We start from the raw sequence: 21,947 nt of genomic DNA, 5'->3' as shown, positions 1-21,947 counted from the left end.
CTTAATCCTCCCCCTCCAACCCAAGTTCTTCTCCAGCCGCGAGGAGATAGCCTTAAACTGGACAGGCAGCACAGTCTTCACAGATGAGGACAAATTTCTTCACTCAGAGAGTTCCGAATCTTTTGAAATCTCTACCACAGAGGACTGCGGATGCTGAGTCATTGGTTATATTGAAGGCAGAGTTCGACAGATTTTTGGATACCAAGGGAATCAAGGTGTATGAGGACAGGGCGGGAAATTGGTATTGACATAGGAGTTCAGCCATGATTTTATGGAATGGGGGAGCAGGCTCGAGGAGCTGCATTGCCCACTGCTGCTCCTATTTCTTATGTTTTTATGATTTCTCCTCTCACCCCCTCCTTTTCCCTCTTCATTTCCTCAGCCTTAGTAAATGCCCATTTAACTCTCAGTCTGGTGCTAGGTGCACCCTGAAAAGTCCTAGACTGCTTTCTCTCTTCGTAAATTCAATCACTATTTCATGCAGATGTGAAGAGCGCTGCCAGAGATACAAGAGTGATGTCAGAGGGAGAACGGCCCCTGGAACCTCCCACAGGAACACGACACCAGCAGTTTGAATCAGGAAGCGCTGAAGCTGAATCATGTCTTCCAGACAGCAAGACCAGAGTTTGATCGAGGAGGCAATTTGTTCCATTTGTCTGGATTTCTTCACCGATCCGGTAATACTGGAGTGTGGACACAACTTCTGCCGCTCCTGTGTCACACGGTGCTGGGCAAAGAAGAGGAGAATCTCCTGCCCGGAATGTAGAGCGGAGTTTTCGAAAAGAAACCTCAAGGCTAATCGGGCCTTAGCGAGACTGGCTGAGAAAGTGCGAATATTAAACTTGAATCTGAAAGAGAAGGAACGTAAACTTCACTGTGAGGAACATCACGAAGAACTGAAGCTGTTTTGTGAAACTGACAAGAAATTGATCTGTTTGATCTGTAGAGATGCGCGGGAACACAGAGAGCACCGCTTCATGCCCATTAAAGAAGCTGTTGGAATCTACAAGGTAAAAGGGAACAGATTGGATCACCTGATTATTGTATCACATTTTCATGGTCTAACACTTTCATTCTGTGATTTTCTCTCCCAATCCCAGGATCAGCTGAAAACTTCCTTAGATTCTCTCACAGAGAAGAAATCGGCGGCTCGAGAAACGGAATTAAAACAGAAACAGCAGATTTCCGGAGTTAGGGGAAGGTCTCCCTGAGCTGATTTTCTGAGATCTTGGTTAGTTTTGTTCCCTCTATCGCGGGACATTAATTATGTTTCACATTTCATTTGGTAGGAACAGTTGAGCAGTCTGCAGACCCGCATCACATCCCAGTTCACTAAAATGCACCAGATTCTCACTGAGAGAGAGCAGCGTTTAATCCGAGATCTCAGGGAACAAGAGGGGAAGATTGAAACAATGGAGAAAAACCTTCGAGAAATTCAAGAGCATTTAAATTCTATTCAGGAGAAGCTCTCAAAGTTGTAGAAACAGATGGAGCAAAAAGACGGACTGATATTTCTGAAGGTGAGGATTATATTGTGGGTCAGTTCAGTGAAACTTCACACAGTCACAAAATAACCGATGATAACTGCAATAAATGCAGCATTTGCTGAAAAATTCGGAACTGATTAAAACCGATTGTTTTGTCTCTGCCGGTGCGGTTCTGCTATCGGCACGGAAAGATACCAACCACTGCCACACTATTTGTAGAATCATGGCAATGAGTTGCCTTTGAGATTTTGCTTGTAATTATTTCCATGCTGCGCAAGTTTGATATTTTCCTGGAGCTCACATTGGAATCCAGTTACAGTTCCATGTTGTGAGTGTGAGTGTGTCTGGTACGGTGGGGGTGACAGCCACTGTGTGTTTGAGTGGCACTGAAGTTGAGTTCCAGTATCTGACACACAAATCAAAATGTTCAACTACTTACAATCACAGAATCCTACAGCACAGAAAGCGACGATTCAGCCATGGTGCCTGTGCTGGCTGTTTGAAAGAGCGATCAAATTAGTGCTTTCCCCCTGCTCTTTCTCCATAGCCTTGTTTTTATTCGTTTTCAAGTGTCTATTCTATTCCCTTTTGAAAGTTGCTGTTAAATGTGCTCCCACTCAATGAATGCATTGCAGATGATCCCAACTTATTGATTTAAAAAATTCCCTCTATTTTTCTGCCAATTATCTTCAATCTGTGTCCTCTGACTGGGAACCTCCTGCCAGTGGAACAAGATTCTACTTATTTACTCTGTCAATACCACACCTAATTTTGAACACCTCTATTAAATATCCCCTTAATCCCTTCTGCTCGAAGGAGAACACTCCCAGCTTCTCCAATCTTTCCACGTAACTCAAGTCTCTCATCCCTGGTACATTCTGGTAAATCTCATCTGCTCCTTCTTCAAGGCCTTGACATCCTCCTTAAAGTGCGGTGGCCAGAATTGGACATAATGCTCCAGCTGAGGCCTAACCAGTTATTTAGAAAGGTTTGGGATAATGTCCTTACTTCTGCACTCTACACCTCCATTTACGAAGCCAAGGGTCCCCTGTTTTCTTTTAACAGCTTTATCAACTTTTCCTTCCCCCGTACACATTTCATTTTGTGATCCGTCCGGTCCCTCTGTTCCTGAACCGCATTAACACTGTATGATTTAGTTTAGATTGCCTCTCCAAATTTTTCCTTCCAAATTGCATCACTTCAAAGATCCTACATTAAACTTTATCTGCCCTTTTCACCAGTCTGTCTATGTCCTCCTGGAGTTTGATGCTATCCTCCTCACTGTTTACTATTTTTCCAAATTTTGTGCCATCTGTAAATTTTAAAATGGTACTCTCCAAACCAAAGACCAGGTCATTGTTACATATCAAAAAGCGCAGTTATATTCTCTTTCTTTCTGTGTCGGCAGCAGTGAGTATCACACATTTGTAACAATTTGTGTAAATTCTGCTGTCTGAATATGGACGGTCAGTCTCTGGTAACTTAGATTTGTGTTTTATTTCATTCAGGAGGAAGCTCGTCGGAAGAGGAGGTAAGACACGCTCTTTACTGAAACTACACAGTTTGGGAAAATAACTCAGCACAGCTTTTTGGTCAATTTATAACATCAATTGTGTAATACTTGGGTGTATCTATTTGTAACACGAAAGTTCTGATTGGTCCCCTTGGAGGACAAGGCATGCCCAGCAGTTTCTCTGGAATGTGTAATTAGATCTTCCCAGCCTACTTAATCAGTGACTTTGCAAAGTGCAATTTGAACCCTTCTGACTGCTGACTCCAGACAGAACAGAGCTCACTTGGAGCAGAGAGGGCCCACCCTCGCAGGTAAAGACCTTCTCCCACCACCAAAATATGTTTGTGCCACTGCCGCCCAAGTTCCTGAACTCTGCCCTCCACCACACCCCCATGGATGGGGCATTGTGTGTGGGTCACAGTTTGGTAACAGGTTTATTGTGTATGAAGTGAATAGTGACAGTGTTGTGACTTCTGGATTTCGTCCAGTCCAATGATCTCACTTGCCACACACGCACCGGGCTTTCCAAAAATCAACCACGAGAAAATGACGTGGTGCAGGTGTAAAGTTGGTAGAACATGATCCATCTTACCATCTGGATCACGTTCTCGCTCTCACTTCCCCCTTTAAACCTGTAACACGTTCTTCCACCGTACCCTCTGTGCTCTATGTACACTTTATCCTCCACCCCCACCCCCTCCCCGTTCCTGATATCCACTCCCCTCCTGCTCTCTCTCCTTTTCCCTCTCCTCTCTCTCCCTTCCGCCTCCAATAACTTCGCTCTGGCCCTCCTCTCTCTCTCCCAATCGTTCTCTCTCTCCCCCGTGTCTTTCCCAGTACCACTCTCTCTCTCTCTCTCTGTCTCTCTCTCCCAGTGTCTCTCTATCTATCTCCCAGTTTCTCTCTCTCTCCCCGAGTCCCTCCATACTCCCCAGTCTGAAACTTTCCCTTACCCCAGTCTCTCTTTCTCCAGTCTCTCTCTCCCACTCTCACCCCCTCCCCCCTCAGTCTATCTCTGCCCCTCCCATTTATTCTCTCCCACAGACTGTTTTACTCCAGTCTATCTCTCCATTGTCTCTTTCTACTCCAGTCTCTCACTCTCCCTCCCAATTTTTCCCTCTCCCCAGTCTCTCTCTCTCTCTCAGCAGTCACTCTGCCCCTGTCTATCTCTCCCTCTCTAATTCTTTCTCTCTCTGTACCTCTTTCACTCTCTTCCAAGTCTTTCTCTCCCCCTCTCTCCCCCCAGTCTCTTTCTCCAGTCTCTCTTTCCCAATCCCTTTCTCTCTCTTGCTCTCTCTCTCTCTCAGTCTCACTCTCCCCTGTCTTTCCCTCTCCACAGTCTCCCTCTCTCTCTCTCTCCCAGTCTTTCTCTCTCCACAGCCTCCCTCTCTCTCTCTCTCTCTCCCCAGTCTCTCTCTCCCATTCTTTCCCAGTTTCTGTCTCTCCACGAGTCCCATTCCTTCTCTGCCCCAAATCTCTCTCTCTTTCTCTGTGTTTCTCTCTCACTCAGCCTCGCCCTCTATCTCTCCCCGAGTCCCTCTCTCTATCTCTTCCCTCAGTTTCTGTCTGTTCCCAGTCTCTCCCTCTCTCTCTTCCTCCCCAGCCTCTCGACCCAGTCTTTCTCTCTCTCTCTCTCTCTCTCTCTCTCTCTATCTATCTATCTATCTATCTATCTATCTATCTATCTATCTATCTATTCCCTTTTCCTGCAGTCTCTCTCTTTCCTTCTCTCACCCAGTCTCAACTATTTTGGCTGTACCTGTAAATCAAATATAAATCATATGTAAAAATGGGGCACTAAAACCGACAATTTAAACAAATTAACTTTTAACAATAATGGTTCAAATTAAAATTGGATGCACATGGAAGGCCGCGAGCGTACCGATGGACACCACGTGCTTCATCTCCCGGGACACACTGGCTCGGATGTAACCGCGGAAGAGAGGCACGCAGTCGGGCTGAATGACCCTCCTCGACCTCCTGCTGACTGGACCGGTTGATGGCCACCTTGGCCATGCTCCCCCAGTCTCAACCTTTCCCTCTCTCCAGTCTCTCTTTCTCCAGTCTCCCTCTCTCCTTCTCTCACACACTCTCTTCCCCTTAGTCTATCTCTCCCCTCTGATTATTTCTCTTCCACAGACTTTCTCTCTCCAGTCTTTCTCTCCACACTATCACTTTTTACCCCAGTCTCTCTCTTCCAAGCTTCTCTCTCCCTCTTTCTCCCTCTCCCCAGTCTCTCCCTCTCCACACCAATCTCTTTTTCTCTCCAGTCTCTCTCTCCAGTCTCTCTCTCCAGTCTCGCTCTCTCCAGTCACTCTCCCCCTTAGCCTATCTCTCCCTCTCTGATTCTTTCTCTCCCCCAGTCTCTCCTTACACCTCTCTCACTCTCTCTTCCAGGTCTCTCTCCCTCTCTCTCTCCAGTCTCTATTTCTCCAATGTCTCTCTCCCAGTCTCTTTATCTATCTCTCCCGCCGTCTCTTTCTATCCCCAGTCTCTCTCTCTCTCTCCCCGAGTCCGTCTCCCTCTCTGTCCCCAGTCCATCTCTCTTTCTCTTTCATCCTGCTTCTTTCACTCACTCAGGCTCACCCTCTATCTCTCCCCAAGTCCCTCTACCTGTCTCTTTCTCCTTAGTCTCTCTCTCTCTATCCCCAGTCTATATTTATCTCTTTCTCCCTCCCAAGTCTTTTCCTCTCGACCCAGTCTCTCTCTCTCCCTTCCTCCCTCTCTCTATCTATTCATTCTCTTTTTCCGTAGACTCACTCTTTCACTCTCTCCCTCAGTCTCAATCATTTCCTTTCTCCAGTCTCTCTATTTCCCTCTTTCACCCTCCTCAGTCTATCTCTTCCCCTCTGATTCTTTCTCTGTAACAGACTGTCTGTCTCGCCACACTTTCTTTTCTACCCCAGTCGCTCTCTTCCAAGTCTCTCTCTCACCCTTTCTCTCACTCTCCCCAGTATTTCCCTCTCCCTAGTCTCCCTCTCCACTCCAGTCTCTTTCTCTCCAGTCTCTCTTTCTCCAGTCTCTCTCTCTCCAGTCTCGCTCTCTCCCAGTCAATCTCTCCCCCTCTTATTCTTTCTCTCCACCAGACACTCTCCACCAGTCTCTCTCTCTCTCTCTCCCTCTCTCTCCCCAGTCACTTTCTCCAGTCTCCTCTCTCTCCCAGTCTCTTTCTCTCTCTCTCTCTCCCAGTCTCTCTGTCTCTCTCTATCCATTCCTTTTTCCTGCAGTCTCTCTGTTTCCCGCTCTCCCCCAGTCTCTACCTTTCCCTCTCTCCAGTATTTCTTTCTCCAGTCTCTCTCTCTCCCTCTCTCCCCACCTCCCCCCCACCCCTAGTCTATATCTCCCCCTCAGATTATTTCTCTCCCACAGACTAGCTCTCTCCAATCTCTCTCTCCACACTGTCTCTTTCTACCCCCATCTCTCTCTTTCCCTCTCTCTTCCAGTCTCTCCCTCCCTCTTTCTCCCTCGCCCCAGTCTCTTGCTCTCCCCAGTCTCTCCCTCTTGCTCCAGTCTGTCATTCTCCAATCTCTCTCACCAGTCATTCTGCCCCTCAGTCTATCTCTCCCTCTCTGATTGTTTATCTCCCCCACTCTCTCTCTCCACCTCTCTCACGATCTCTTCCAAGTCTCTCTCTATTCCCCAGTCTCTCTTTTGCTAGTCTCTCTCCTAGTCTCTTTCTCTCTCTCTCTCTCCCAGTCTCTCTCTCCCAGTCTCTCTCTCCCCAGTCTCTCTCTCTCCCCAGTCCTCCTCTCTCTCTCTCTCTCTCTCTTTATCTCTCTCTCTCCCAGTCTCTCTCTCTCCCCAGTCTCTCTCTCTCTCCCCAGTCTTTCTTTCTCTCTCTCTCCCAGTCTCTCTCTCCCCAGTCTCTCTCTCTCCCCAGTCCCCCCCTCTCTCTCTCTCTCTCTCTCTATCACTCTCTCCCCCAGTCTCTCTCCCCTAGTCTCTCTCTCCCAGTTTCTCTCTCTCTCCCCTAGTCCCGCTCCCTCTCTCTCCCCCAGTCTCTCTCCCCCAGTCTCTCTCTCCCAGTCTCTCTCTCTCCCCAGTCCCTCTCTCTCTCTCTCTCTATCACTCTCTTCCCCAGTCTCTCTCCCCCAGTCTCTCTCTCCCAGTTTCTCTCTCTCTCCCCTAGTCCCTCTCCCTCTCTCTCCACTCCAGTCTCTTTCTCTCCAGTCTCTCTTTCTCCAGTCTCTCTCTCTCCCCTAGTCCCTCTCCCTCTCTCCCTCCCAGTTTCTCTCTCTCTCCCTCCCAGTTTCTCTCTCTCTCCCCCAGTCCCTCTCCCTCTCTCTCCCCCAGTCTCTCTCCCCCAGTCTCTCTCCCCCAGTTTCTCTCTCTCTCCTCTAGTCCCTCTCTCTCTCTCCCCCAGTCCATCTCGCTTTCTCTTTCTCCCTATTTCTCTTTCTCACTCAGCCTCGCCCTCTACCTCTCTGTCCCCCCTCAGTCTCTCTCTCGACCCAGTCTTTCTCTCTTTCACTCTCTCTCTCTCTCTTTATCCATTCCCTTCTCCTGCAGTCTGTCTCTTTCCCTCTCTCCCCCAGTCTCCACCTTTCCCTCTCTCCAGTCTCTCTTTCTCCAGTCTGTCTCTCTCCCTCTCTCACCCCCTCTGCCTCCTCTGTCTGTCTCTCCCCCGCAGATTATTTCTCTCGCATTGACTGTCTCTCTCCAGTCTATGTCTCCACACTGTCTCTTTCTACCCCAGTCTCTCTCTTTCACTTTCTCTTCTGTCTCTCTCTCTCCCTCTTTCACCCTCTCCCCACTTTCTCCCTGTACACACCAATCTCTTTTTCTCTCCGGTCTTTCATTCTCCAGTTTCTCTCTCTCTCCAGTCGCTCTGCCCCTCAGTCTATCTCTCCCTCTCTGATTCGTTCTCTCCCCCAGTCTCTCTCTCTCCACCTCTCTCACTCTCTCTTCAAAGTCTCTCTCTCTCTCTCCCTCTCTCTCTCCCTCTCTCTCTCCAGTCTCTCTTTCTCCAATCCCTCTCTCTCTCCCAATCTCCTTCACTCTCTCTCCCTCCCAGTTTCTCTCGCTCTCCCCGAGTCCCTCTCCATCTCTGTCCCCCAGTCCGTTTCTCTTACTCTTTCTCCGTGTTTCTCTCTCTAACTCAGCCTCGCCCTCCATCTCTCCCCGAGTCCCTCTCTCTATCTTTCTCCTCAGTCTCTCTGTATCCCCAGTTACTCTCTCGCGCTCTTCCGTTCCAGTCTCTCCCCCTTGACCCAATCTTTCTCCCACTCTCACTCTCTCTCTCTCTCTCTATCCATTCCCTTTTCTGCAGTCTCTCTCTTTCCCTCTCTACTCCAGTCTCAACCTCTCCCTCTCTACAGTCTCTATTTCTCCAGTCTCTCTCTCTCTCTCTCTCTCTCCCTCTCTCACCCCATCTCTCCCCATCAGTCTATTTCTCCCCCTCCAAATCTTTCTCTCCCACAGACTGTCTCTCTCCAGTCTGTCTCTCCATTGTCTCTTTCGACTCCAGTCTCTCTCTATTCCTATTTCACCCTCTCTCCAGTCTCTCTCTCTCTCACCAGTCTCTCGCTCTCCCCAGTCTTTCCCTCTACATCCCAATCTCTTGCTTTCTCCAGTCGCTCTGCTGTTCAGTCTCTCTCCCTCTCTGATTCTTTCTCTGCCCCAGTCTCTCTACCTCTCTCACTCTCTCTTCCAAGTCTCTCTCTCTTTCTCTCTCTCTCCCCAGTCTCTCTTTCTCTCTCTCTCTCTCTCTCTCTCTCTCCACAGTCTCTCTCCACAGTCTCTCCCCAGTCTCTCTTTCTCCAATCTCTGTCTCTCTCTCCCATTCTCTTTCACTCTCTTTCTCCCAGTCTCCCTCTCTCCACAGTCTCTCTCCACAGTCTCTCTTCACAGTCTCTCTCTCTCTCCCCAGTCTCTCTTTTGCCAGTCTCTCTCTCTCTCTCTCTCTCTCTCTTCCAGTCTCTCTCTCCCCAGTCTTTCTCTCTCTCACTCACTCACTCTCTGACTCTCCCAGTCTCTCTCTTTCTCCCCTCAGTCCCTCTCTCCCAGTTTCTCTCCCTCGCCCTCTCTGTCCCCCAGTTCATCTCGCTTTCTCTTTCTCCCTGTTTTTCTCTCTCACTCAGCCTCGCCCTCTACCTCTCCCTGAGTCCCTCACTCTCACTCCTCAGACTCTCTCTATCCCCAGTCTCTCTCTCGCTCTCTCTCTCTTTCTTCCTCCCCAGTCTTTCCCTCTCGGCCCAGTCTTTCTCTCACTCTCTCTCCCTTTATCTATCTATTCCCTTTTCCTGCAGTCTCTCTCTTTCCCTCTCTCCCCCAGTCTCAACCTTTCCCTCGCTCCAGTCTCTCTTTCTCCAGTCTCTCTCTCTCCCTCACCCTCCCCCCCACCCCGGCCGTTAGTCTACCTCTCCCCCTCCGATTCTTTCTCTCCCAGAGATTGTCTCTCTCCAGTCTTTATTTCCACACTGTTTCCTTCTACCCAATCTCTCTCTTTCACTCTCTTCCAAGTCTCTCTCTCCCTCTCACCAGTCTCTCACTCTCCCCAGTCTCTCGCTCTCCACACCGATCTCTTTCTCTCTTCAGTCTCTCTTTCTTGAGTCTCACTCTCTCTCTCTCTCTCTCCAGTCTCACTCTCTTCAGTCGCTCTTCCCCTCAATCTATCTCTCTCTGATTATTTCTCTCTCCCAGTCTCTTTCACTCTCTCTCTTCGTCTCTCTCTCCCTCTTACCCAGTCTCTCTCTCTCCCCAAATCCGTCTCCCTCTCTGTCCCCAATCCCTCTATATTTCTCTTTCACCCTGCTTCTTTCGCTCACTCAGCCTCGCCCTCTATCTCTCCCCGAGTCCCTTTCTCTATCTCTCTCTTCAGTCTCTCTCTCTATCCCCAGTCTGTCGCTCTCTCTCTCTCTGTTCCACCCTAGTCTCTCTCTCAATCCAGTCTTTCTCTCTCTCTCACTCTCTCGCTCTCTCTCTTTATCCAGTCCCTTCTCCTGCAGTCTGTCTCTTTCCCTCTCTCCCCCAGTCTCAACCTTTCCCTCTCTCCAGTCTCTCTTTCTCCAGTCTCTCTCTCTCCCTCTCTCAAACCCTCCCCCTCTCCCTCTCTCTATCTCTCTCCTCAGTCTCTCTCTATCCCCAGTTTCCCTTTTTCTCTCTTCCTCCCCAATCTCTCCCCATCGACCCAATCTTTCTCCCACTCTCACTCTCTATCCATTCCCTTTTCTGCAGTCTCTCTCTTTCCCTTTCTCCTCCAGTCTCAACCTCTTGCTCTCTCCAGTCTCTCTTTCTCCAGTCTCTCTCTCTCCCTCTCTCACCCCCTCTTGCCCCCTCAGACTATTTCTCCCCCTCCAATTCTTTCTCTCCCACAGACTGTCTCTCTCCAGTCTGTCTCTCCACTGTCTCTTTCTACTCCAGTCTTTCTCTCCCTCTTTCACCCTCTCTCCAGTCTCACTCTCTCACCAGTGTCTCGCTCTCCCCTGTCTTTCCCTCTACACCCCAATCTCTTGCTCTCTCCAGTCGCTCTGCCGCTCAGTCTCTCTCCCTCTCTGATTCTTTCTCTGCCCCAGTCTCTCTACCTCTCTCACTCTCTCTTCCAAGTCTCTCTCTCTCCTTCTCTCCCCAGTCTCTCTTTCTCCAATCTCTCTCTCTCCCATTCTCTTTCACTCTCTTTCTCCCAGTCTCTATCTCCAATCTCTCTCCACATCTCTCTCCACAGTCTCTCTCCACAGTCACTTTCTCTACCTCTCTCCAGTCTTTCTCTCTCTTTCTCTCTCTCTCACGCTCTCTATCCATTCCCTTTTCTGCAGTCACTCCCTTTCCCTCTCTCCCCCAGTCTGAACCTTACCCTCTCTCCAGTCTCTCTCCCTCTCTCACCCCCTCTCCTCCCTCAGTCTATTTCTCCCCCTCCGATTCTTGCTCTCCCACAGACTGTCTCTCTCCAGTCTTTCTCTATGCACTGTCTCTTTCTACCCCAGTCTCTCTTTTTCACTCTTCCTCTGTTTCTCCCTCTCTTCAGACTCTCCCTATCCACCCCAATCTCTTTCTCGCTCCAGTCTCTCTTTCTCCAGTCTCTCTCTCTCTCTCCAGTCTCGCTCTCTCAAGTCGCTCTCCCCCTCAGTCTATCTCTCCCTCTCTGATTGTTTCTCTCCCCCAGTCTCTTTCTCTCCATCAATCTCTCTTTCTCTCTCTCTCTCTTGCAAGTTTTTGTCTCTCCCTTTCTCTCCCCGGTCTCTCTCTCTCTCTCTCTCTATCCATTCTCTTTTCCTGCAGTCTCTTTCTCTTTCCCTTTCTCCCTCAGTCTCAAGTTTTCCCACTCTCCAATCTCTCTTTCCCTCTCTCCATCAGTCTCAACCTTTCCCTCTCTCCAGTCTTTCTTTCTCCAGGCTCTCTCTCTCCCTCTCTTACCCCCTCCCCCATCCCCCCCACCAATCCCCATCTATCTCTCCTGCTCTGATTCTTTCTCCCCCACCGACTGTCTCTCTCAAGTCTTTCTCTCCACCCAATCTTTCTACCCGAGTCTCTATTTCAAGTTGCCCTCTTTTTCTCCATCTCCTCAGTCTCTCCCACTCCACCCCAATATTTTTCTCTCTCCACTCTTTCTTTCTCCAGTCTCGCTATCCACCTCTCTCTCTCTCTCTCTCTCTCTCTCACACCCTCTCTTTTCCCAGTCTCTCTTTCTCCAGTCTCTCTCTCTCCCTCCCAGGGTCTTTCTCTCTCTCTCTCTCTCCAAGTCTGCCTCTCCTCAGTATGTCTCTATCTCTCTCTCCCCAGTCTCTCTCTCTCTCTCGCTCTCTCTCTCCCCAGTCTCTCTCTCTCTCTCTCTCTCCCCAATCTCTGTCTCTCTCCCCCACTCTCTCTCTCTCTCTCTCTCTCTTTCCCCAGTCTGTCTCTCTCTCTCTCTTTCCCTAGTCTGTCTCTCTCTCTCTCTCTCTCTCCCCAGTCTCTTTCTCTCTCCCCCAGTCTCTCTCTCTCTCTCTCCCCCCAAATTTCTCTCTCTCTCTCCCCGAGTCCTCCTCCCTCTCTGTCCTGCAGTACCTCTCTCTTTCTCTTTCTCCCTGTTTCTCTCTCTCACTCAGCCTCGCCCTCTATCTCTCCCCAAGACCCTCTCTCTCTATCTCTCTCCTCAGTCTCTCTCTATCCCCAGTCTATCTCTATCTCTCTCCCTTCCCAGTTTCTAGCTCTCAACCCAGTCTTTCTCTCACTCTCTGTCTCTATCCATTCCCTCTTTCCTGCAGTCCCTCTCTTTCCCTCTCCCCCAGTCCAAACCTTTCCCTTCTCCAGTCTCTCTTTCTCCAGTCTCTCTCTCCCTCCCCCACCCTCCCGCTCAGTCTATCTCTCCCCTTCCGATACTTTCTCTCCCACAGACTGTCTCTCTCCAGTCTGTCTCTCCACACTGTCTCTTTCTAACCCAATCTATCTCTTCCAAGTTTCTCTCTCCCTCTCCCCAGTCTCTCGCTCTCCCCAATCTCTCCCTCTCCACCCCAATCTCTTTCTCTCTCCAGTCTCTCTCTCTCTCTCTCTCTCCAGTCGCTCTGCCCCTCAGTCTATCGCTACCTCTCTGATTATTTATCTCCCTCAGTCCCTCTCTCTGTCTCTATGCATTCCCTCTTTCCTCCAGTCTCTCTCACTCTCTCCTCCGGCTCTCTCTCTCCCCAGTCTCTCTTCCTCCAGTTTAGCTCTCTCTCCCAGTCTCTTTCTCACTTCCCAGTCTCCCTCTCTGCCCAGTCGCCCTCTTGCTCCCCAGTTTCTCTCCCCAGTCTCTCTCTCTCCCCTCTCTCTCCCCAGTCACTCCCTCTCTCCTCCTCTCTCTCCAAACTCTTCTTCCACAGTCTCTCTCCCCCAGTCTCTCTTTCTCCCTCTCCGCAGTCTCTCCCTCTCCACAGTCTCTCCCTCTCCACAGTCTCTCCCTCTCCACCAATCTCCAACACCCCAGTCTCTCTCCTGTCTCTCTCTCTCCCCCAGTCTCACTCCCCCCAGTCTCACTCCCCCCAGTCTCTCTTCCCCCCCAGTCTCTCTTCCCCCCCAGTCTCTCTTCCCCCCCAGTCTCTCTTCCCCCCCAGTCTCTCTTCCCCCCCAGTCTCTCTTCCCCCCAGTCTCTCTTCCCCCCAGTCTCTCTTCCCCCCAGTCTCTCTTCCCCCCAGTCTCTCTTCCCCCCAGTCTCTCTTCCCCCCAGTCTCTCTTCCCCCCAGTCTCTCTTCCCCCCAGTCTCTTTCCCCCCAGTCTCTCTTCCCCCCAGTCTCTTTCCCCCCCAGTCTCTTTCCCCCCAGTCTCTTTCCCCCCAGTCTCTTTCCCCCCAGTCTCTCACCCCCCCCAGTCTCTCACCCCCCCAGTCTCTCACTCCCCAGTCTCTCGCCCCCCAGTCTCTCTTCCCTCCCAATCTCTCTTGCCCCCAGTCTCTTTTCCTCCCAGTGTCTCTTCCCCCCCAGTCTCTCTTTCCCCAGTCTCTCTCTCTCCCCAGTCTCCCTCTCTCTCCCCAGTCTCCCTCTCTCTCCCCAGTCTCCCTCTCTCTCCCCAGTCTCCCTCTCTCTCCCCAGTCTCCCTCTCTCTCCCCAGTCTCCCTCTCTCTCCCCAGTCTCCCTCTCTCTCCCCAGTCTCCCTCTCTCTCCCCAGTCTCCCTCTCTCTCCCCAGTCTCCCTCTCTCTCCCCAGTCTCCCCCTCTCTCCCCAGTCTCCCCCTCTCTCCCCAGTCTCCCCCTCTCTCCCCAGTCTCCCCCTCTCTCCCCAGTCTTCCTCTCTCTCCCCAGTCTTCCTCTCTCTCCCCAGTCTTCCTCTCTCTCCCCAGTCTCCCTCTCTCTCCCCAGTCTCCCCCTCTCTCCCCAGTCTCCCCCTCTCTCCCCAGTCTCCCTCTCTCTCCCCAGTCTCCCTCTCTCTCCCCAGTCTCCCTCTCTCTCCCCAGTCTCCCTCTCTCTCCCCAGTCTCCCTCTCTCTCCCCAGTCTCCCTCTCTCTCCCCAGTCTCCCTCTCTCTCCCCAGTCTCCCTCTCTCTCCCCAGTCTCCCTCTCTCTCCCCAGTCTCCCTCTCTCTCCCCAGTCTCCCTCTCTCTCCCCAGTCTCCCTCTCTCTCCCCAGACTCCCTCTCTCTCCCCAGTCTCCCTCTCTCTCCCCAGTCTCCCTCTCTCTCCCCAGTCTCCCCCTCTCTCCCCAGTCTCCCTATCTCTCCCCAGTCTCTGTCTCTCTCTCTCCCTCTCACTCTCCAGTCACTCCCTCTCTCATCCTCTTTCTCTAAACTCTTCTTCCACAGTCTCTCTCCACCAATCACTTTATCTCACTCCCCCGGTCTCTCTTTCTCCCCCCTTTCAGTTTTCTTCAGTCTCTTCCCTCTCTCCCGCTCTTTCTCTTCCCTCAATCTCCCTCTCTGATTCTCTCGCCCTCTCCTCAATCTCTCCCTCTCTCCCTTCTCTATTTCACCATTCCTCTCTGTCGCTCTTGCCCCCAGTCTCTCCCTCTCTCCCCCAGTCTCTCCCTCTCTCCCCCAGTCTCTCCCTCCCTCTCCCCAGTCTCTCTCACTCTCCCAGTCTCTCTCACTCTCCCAGTCTCTCTCTCTCACTCTCCCAGTCTCTCTCTCTCTCCCAGTCTCTCTCTCTCTCCCAGTCTCTCTCTCCCTAGTCTCCCTCGCCCCAGTCTTTTTCTCCCTAAAATGTCTCTCTCCCCAGTCTCTCTCTCCACAATCTCTCTCTTTTCAGTCTCTCTCTTTCTCCCTCTCCAAAGTCTCTCCCTCTCCAGTCTCTCTCTCTCTCCACAGTCTCTGACTCCCCAATCTCCAACTCCCCAGTCTCTCTCCCCCCAGTCTCTCTCCCCCAAGTCTCTCTCCCACCAGTCTCTCTCCCACCAGTCTCTCTCCCCCCAGACCCTCTCCCCGCAGTCTCTCGCCTCCCAGTCTCTCTCTCCCCAATCTCTCTCTCTCTCCCCAGTCTCTCTCTCCCCAGTCTCTCTTTCTCCCCAGTCTCTCTCGCTCCCCAGTCTCTCTCGCTCCCCAGTCTCGCTCGCTCCTCATTCTCTCGCTCCCCAGTCTTTCTCTCTTTCTCCCCCCAGTCTCTCTTTCTCTCCCCAATCTCTCTCCCTCCCTCTCCCGAGTCTCTCTCCCCAACTCCCGAATCTCTCCCATTTCTCTCTCTCACCCTCTCTCCAGTCTCTATTGCTGAAACCTCCCTCTTTCCCCAATCTCTCCTTCTCTCCCACACTCTCTTCCCCCTCTCCAGTGTCTCTCTCCACAGTCTCTCTGTCTCCCTCTCCCCAGCCTCTTCCTCCCCTCCCCATTCTCTCCCTCTCCCATCAACTCTTACCCAGATTCTCTCTCACATAGTCTCTCTCTCCCAGTCTCTCTCCCTCTCCCCAGTCTCTACCTCTTACCCACCAGTCTCTCTCTCCACCGTCTGTGTCTCCCTCTCCGTAGTGTCTCTCACTCCCCAGTCTCTCCCTCTCTTCCCCCAGTCACTTTGTCTCCCTCTCTCCAGTCTGTCTTTCTCCAGTGTCTCTCTTTCCCTCTCTTCCTATCCCCCACTCTCTCTCTCTATCTCCCTCTTTCTCTCTCACTCTCTCTCTCTCTCTCTCTCCACTCTCTCTTTCTCCAGTCTCTTTCGCTCCCTCTCTCCACCAGCCTCAAGCTCTCCGTCTCTCACAATGGCAGGCAGTGACTAGTGGGGTATCACAAGGTTTAGGGCTGAGACCCCAGCTATTTACAATATACATTAATGATTTAGACGAAGGAATTGAATGTAATATCTCCAAGTTTGCAGATGACACTAAGCTGGGTGGCAGTGTGAGCTGTGAGGAGGATGCTAAGAGGCTGCAGGGTGACTTGGATAGGTTAGGTGAGTGGGCAAATGCATGGCAGATGCAGTATAATGCAGATGAATGTGAGGTTATCCACTTTGGTGGCAAAAGGAAGGCAGAATATTATCTGAATGCTGACAGATTAGGAAAAGGGAAGGTGCAACGAGACCTAGATGGCATGGTACATCAGTCATTAAAAGTTGGCATGCAGGTACAGCAGGTGGTGAAGAAGGTAAATGGCATGTTGGCCTTCATAGCGAGATGAATTGAGTATGGGAGCATGAAGGTCTTACTGCAGTTGTACAGGGCCTTGGTGAGGCGACACCTTGAATATGGTGTACAGTTTTGGTCTCCTAATCTGAGGGAGTGCAGCGAAGTAGCGAACCAGACTGATTCCCGGGTTGGCAGGACTGACATATGAAGACATTAGCTTGGATGATGTGGAATCGGTATGGGTGGAGCTACGGAATACCAAAGGGAAGAAAAAGCTAGTGGGAGTTGTGTACAGACCACCAAACAGTAGTAGTGAGGTTGGGGACAGCATCAAACAAGAAATTATGGATGCGTGCAATAAAGGTACAGCATTTATCATGGGCGAATTTAATCTACATATTGATTGGGCTAACAAAACTGGTAGCAATGCAGTGAAGGAGGATTTCCTGTAATGTATTAGGGATGGTTTTCTAGACCAATATGTCGAGGAACCAATTAGAGGGCTGGCCATCCTAGACTGGGTGATGTGTATTGAGAAAGGACGAATCTTGTTGTGCGAGGGCCCTTGAGGAAGAATGACCATAATACGGAGAGTGACACAGTTAATTCAGAGACTCAGGTCCCGAACTTAAGGAAAGCTAACTTCAAGGGTATGAGACATGAATTGGCTAGAATAGACGGGCGAGTGATACTTAAAGGGTTGACGGTGGATAGGCAATGGCAAACATTTAAAGATCACATGGATGAACTTCAACAATTGTACATCCCTGTGTAGAGTAAAAATAAAACGGGGAAGGTGGCTCAACCGTGGCTAACAAGGGAAATTAAGGATAGTGTTAAATCCAAGGAAGAAGCATGTAAATTGGCCAGAAAAACCAGCAAACCTGAGGTCTGGGATAATTTTATAATACAGCAGAGGAGGACAAAGGGTTTAATTAGGAGGGGGTAAATAGCACATGAGAGGAAGCTTGCTGGGAACATAAAAACTGACTGCAAATGCTTACATTGATATGTGAAGAGAAAAAGATTAGTGAAGACAAACGTAGGTCCCTTGCAGTCAGATTCAGGTGAATTTATAATGGGAAACAAAGAAATGGCGGACCAGTTAAACAAATATTTTGGTTCTGTCTTCACGAAGGAAGACACATATAACCTTCCGGAAATACTAGGGGACCGAGGGTCTAGAGAGAAGGAGGAATTGAAGGAAATCCTTATTAAGTGGGAAATTGTGTTAGGGAAATTGAAGTAATTGAAGGCCGACAAATCCCCGGGGCCTGATAGTCTGCATCCCAGAGTACTTAAGGAAGTAGCCCTAGAAATAGTGGATGCACTGGTGATTATTTTCCAACAGTCTATCGAATCTGATCAGTTCCTATGGACTGAAGGATAGCTAATGTAACGGCACTTTTTAAGAAAGGAGGGAGAGATAAAGCGGGTAATTATAGATCGGTTAGCCTGATATCAGTAGTGGGGAAAATGTTGGAATCAACTATTAAAGATGAAAACGCAGCGCATTTGGAAAGCAATGACGGGATCGGTCCAAGTCAGCATGGATTTATGAAAGGGAAATCATGCTTGACAAATCTTCTAGAATTTTTTGAGGAAATAACTGGCAGAGTGGACAAGGGAGAACCAGTGGATGTGGTGTATTTGGACTTTCAAAAGGCTTTTGACAAGGTCCCATGCAAGAGATTGGTGTGCAAAATCAAAGCACATGGTATTGGGGGTAATGTATTGATGTGGATAGAGAACTGGTTGGCAGATAGGAAGCAGAGAGTCGGGATAAACGGGCCCTTTTCAGAATGGCAGACAGTGACTAGTGGGGTGCCGCAGGGCTCAGTGCTGGGACCCCAGCTATTTCAGTATAAATTAATGATTTAGATGAAGGAATTGAGTGTAATATCTCCAAGTTTGCAGATGACACTAAGCTGGGTGGCGGTGTGAGCTGTGAGGAGGACGCTAAATGGCTGCAGGGTGACTTGGACAGGTTAGGTGAGTGGGCAAACGCATGGCAGATGCAGTATAATGTGGATAAATGTGAGGTTATCCACTTTGGTGGCAAAAACACGCAGGCAGATTATTATCTGAATGGCGACAGATTATGAAAAAGGGAGGTGCAACGAGACCTGGGTGTCATGGTACATTAGTCATTGAAAGTTGGCATGCAGGTACAGCAGGCAGTGAAGAAGGCAAATAGTATGTTCATAGCAGTGGGATTTAAGTATAGAAGCAGGGAGGTCTTACTGCAGTTAGTGAGGCCTCATCTGGAATATTGTGTTCAGTTTTGGTCTCCTAATCTGAGGAAGGACGTTCTTGCTATTGAGGGAGTGCAGCGAAGGTTCATCAGACTGATTCCAGGGATGGCAGGACTGACATATGAGGAGAGACTGGATCGACTGGGCCTGTATTCACTGGAATTTAGAAGGATAAGAGTGGATCTCATTGAAACATATCCAATTCTGACGGGACTGGACAGGTTAGATGCAGGAAAAATGTTCCCGATGTTGGGGAAGTCCAGAACCAGTGGACATAGTTTAGGGATAGGGGGTAAGCCATTTGGGACTGAGATGGGGAAGACTTCTTCACTCGGGGAGTTGTTGACCTGTGGAATTCCCTGCCGCAGAGAATTGTTGATGCCAGTTCATTGGATATATTCAAGAGGGAGTTAGATATGACCCTTACGGCGAAAGGGATCAAGGGGTATGGAGAGAAAGCAGGAAAGGGGTACTGAGGTGAATGTTCAGCCATGATCTTATTGAATGGTGGTGCAGGCTCGAAGGGCCGAATGGCCTACTCCTGCACCTATTTTCTATGTTTCTATGTGAAACTGAATCGACTAGGCTTATATTCACTGGAATTTAGAAGAAAGAGAGGGGATCTCATTGAAACATATAAAATTCTGAAGGGATTGGACAGGTTAGATGCAGGAAGAATGTTCCCGATGTTGGGGTAGTCCAGAATTTGGGGTCATAGTCTAAGGATAAGGGGTAAGCCATTCAGGACCAAGATGAGGAGAAACTTCTTCACTCAGGGAATTGTGAACCTGTGGAATTCTTTACCACAGAAAGTTGTTGAGGCCATTTCATTAGATATCTTCAAAAGAGAGTTAGATGTGGCCTTTATGGCTAAAGGGATCAAGGGGTAAGGAAAGAAAGCAGGAATGGGGTACTGAAGTTGCATGATCAGCCATGATCTTATTGAATGGTGGTGCAGGTTCGAAGGGCCGAATGGCCTACTCCTGCACCTATTTTCTATGTTTCTATGTTTCTATCTCCCTATCTCCAGTCACTCTTTCCCTGTCTCCTCCAGTCGCTCTCTTTTGCATTCTTTCTCTCCTAATTCTCTCTCCCTCTCCCCGCCCCCCTCTGCTTCTTTCTATTCCCCAGTCTCTCTCTCTCCACACTGTCTCTTTCTCCCAGTCTCTCTCTCTCACTCTCTCCCAGGGCTCCCTCTTTCCCCTCTCCTCCCCACCCCCCCCCCTCCCCCCCTCAGTCTATCTCTTCCCCTCTGATTCTTTCTCTGCCCAGTCTCTCTTTCTCATTCTCTCTCCCAAGTCTCTCTCTCTCTCCCTCGTCTCTCTCCCTCTTCCCAATCTCTCCCTCTCCACCCCAGTCTCTCCGTCTCTACCCCAGTCCCTCCCTCACTCCCAGTCTCGCCCTCTCTCCCCAGTTTCTCCAATCTCACTCTCCCTCTCCGATTGCTCCTGTCTCTCCCTCCTTTCTATCCTCTTCCTTCTCCCCCAAGCAAGCACGGATCCAGTAATGGGTCTTCTCCTGGAATTGAAACGTGGCCTACAATGGCCGCAACTATTGGGCAGTGCGCATGCGCAGAAAGGATCAGTTACGTACCCGCAGACGGCTGTGCTGAATTTACGTGCAAAGAATCATTCCGTTAATCCTGTTTAATAATTACAGGAATAGTGAGGAATATAAAGTACCATCAGTAGCAGATGCCACCCAGTCTATCAGATCATTCAACGGCCCTTTACAGTACGCAGCGTGGAGAGAACTGTTTGACGCCATTAATCCTGGTAAATCGCTTATATTCCTTTTCCTGCTTTATGATCCAAGATGAGAAGAGCCTAAACTGGCTCCCAGGCCCCCGACTAAATGATCACATTGTCTGTTAATCCCCGGGAGCCTCTCCATTTTCATATTTTGCTTTCTTGTGGGTCCCTCTGGGTAAGTGTCTGAAGCCATCAGCACTGTGAGCCAGAGCAGTAAAGGGGTCTGTGTAACCAGAGGGATAGAGCACGGGTCTCAGGATCTGTGTAACCAGAGGAATAGAGCACGGGTCTCAGGATCTGTGTAACCAGAGGGATAGAGCACGGGTCTCAGGATCTGTGCAACCAGAGGGATAGAGCACGGGTCTCAGGATCTGTGTAACCAGAGGGATAGAGCACGGGTCTCAGGATCTGTGTAACCAGAGGGATAGAGCACAGGTCTCAGGATCTGTGTAACCAGAGGGATAGAGCACGGGTCTCAGGATCTGTGTAACCAGAGGGATAGAGCACGGGTCTCAGGATCTGTGTAACCAGAGGGATAGAGCACGGGTCTCAGGATGTGAGACTGAATTTGTAGAGGAGACCGGTCTGGCCCCGACTGAAGTCCTGGATAATGTTTTGATCAACATATTATCAGGAAGGCATGCAGACATTGGAGAGCATGCGGTAAAAGGCAACTTATCTGATAGGTGGGATTAGGGACTTCAGTCAAGAGGAGAGGCTGCAGAATCTGGGAGTCTTTGCCCTGGATAAGGGAGGAGTTAGAGTGATATAGCCCAAACCTAACAAAGGGAGGTTGAAATATCAGGTTAGATTGAACGAGGTTTTGATTTTAGGGGACCCCATTGAGCGGGCAGAACATAAGAACATAAGAAATACGAGCAGGAATAGGTCATTCGTCCTCTCAAGCCTGCACCGCCATTCAATAATATCATAGCTGAATTTCTACTGCAATTCCACTTTCCTGAACTGTCCCCACATCCCTTGATTGCCTTAATATCCCCAAATCTATCGATCTCTGTCTTGAATATACTCAAAAATTGAACCTCCACAGCCCTCTGGGGAGAGAATTCCAGCGATTCACCACCCTCTGAGTGAAAACATTTCTCCTCATCTCAGTTCTAAATGGCCGACACCTTATTCTGAGACTGTGACCCCTGGTTCTAGACTCCCCAATCAGGGTAAACATCCTCCCTGCATCTACTCTGTCAAGCCCTGGAAGAACTTTGCACATTTCAATGAGCTCACCTCTCATTCTTCTAAACTCCAGAGAAGAAATGCTGAGTCTACTCAATCTCTCCTCATAAAACAATCCCCCCATCCTAGGAATCTGTCTGGCGAAGCTTGGTTGCACTCCCTCAATGGCAAATATATCTTTGCTTAGGTAAGGAGGCCAATAGCACTCTACGTGTGGTCTCAGAACAGCTCCGCAGTTCGGGCCATAAAAGAGCTGGAGCGACATACCACTTCAACCTCCAGCACGAGCTGCTCCAAGTAGGTGATGATTTTGAGGTGGGTGACTGGGTGATGTCATCAAAACTCTGGTCATCATTTTGGAGCGTGAGCAGGAACATCATCAGAGGAGTGGGAAGGTCGGGGCAGATGAGCAGCAAGTGTTTGTGGCAAGATGCGATGAATGTTTATGGCGGTGGAGCGGTGGGAGATAGTGGCGGAGGTGCGGCGAAGTTTTTGTGGCGGAGGAGCGGTGAGAGATCGTGACGGAGGTGCGGCGAAGTTTTTGTGGCGGAGGAGCGGTGAGAGATCGTGGCGGAGGTGCGGCGACTGAGGGTACGGGGCCCAGAAGAGCCGAGGGCCCAGGGGCAGCACGGGTCAGCCCACACTGCGGTATGTGAGCGCACTGGGTCCGTGCAGCAGAGCAGGTCTCCAGCCGTCCTGGTCAACCCTTGCCACTGGATAAAGGCCGAGCTCTGTCAAGCCCCGTGTGGTGGCTGATGTGTGACGGTCACCACACGTTAAAACAATCCAGGCTCAGGCATCTTCCACCCTTCAATTG

General features: G+C 50.1%; 1 protein-coding gene and 1 long non-coding RNA gene across 2 annotated transcripts; both read left to right on the top strand.

The window, feature by feature from the left end:
* The first annotated feature begins 599 nt into the window (after positions 1 to 599).
* Positions 600 to 1,211, top strand: LOC139230629 (E3 ubiquitin-protein ligase TRIM17-like). Its single transcript, XM_070862444.1, has 2 exons — positions 600 to 1,010; positions 1,101 to 1,211. The coding sequence occupies exons 1-2, from the start codon at positions 600 to 602 to the stop codon at positions 1,209 to 1,211; spliced, it is 522 nt and encodes a 173-aa protein (XP_070718545.1).
* Positions 1,212 to 1,394: 183 nt separating this feature from the next.
* On the top strand, positions 1,395 to 19,942 carry LOC139230335 (uncharacterized). The gene is made up of 3 exons (XR_011587902.1): positions 1,395 to 1,520; positions 2,996 to 3,018; positions 19,845 to 19,942. It is a non-coding gene; the product is annotated as an uncharacterized lncRNA (long non-coding RNA).
* The last annotated feature ends 2,005 nt before the right edge of the window (positions 19,943 to 21,947 follow it).

The sequence above is a fragment of the Pristiophorus japonicus genome, chromosome 19, assembly GCF_044704955.1.
Source record: "Pristiophorus japonicus isolate sPriJap1 chromosome 19, sPriJap1.hap1, whole genome shotgun sequence".
Taxonomy (NCBI): Eukaryota; Metazoa; Chordata; class Chondrichthyes; family Pristiophoridae; genus Pristiophorus; species Pristiophorus japonicus.
Note: the sequence above shows the minus strand (reverse complement) of the source record. Positions and strands in the feature narration are given on the sequence as shown.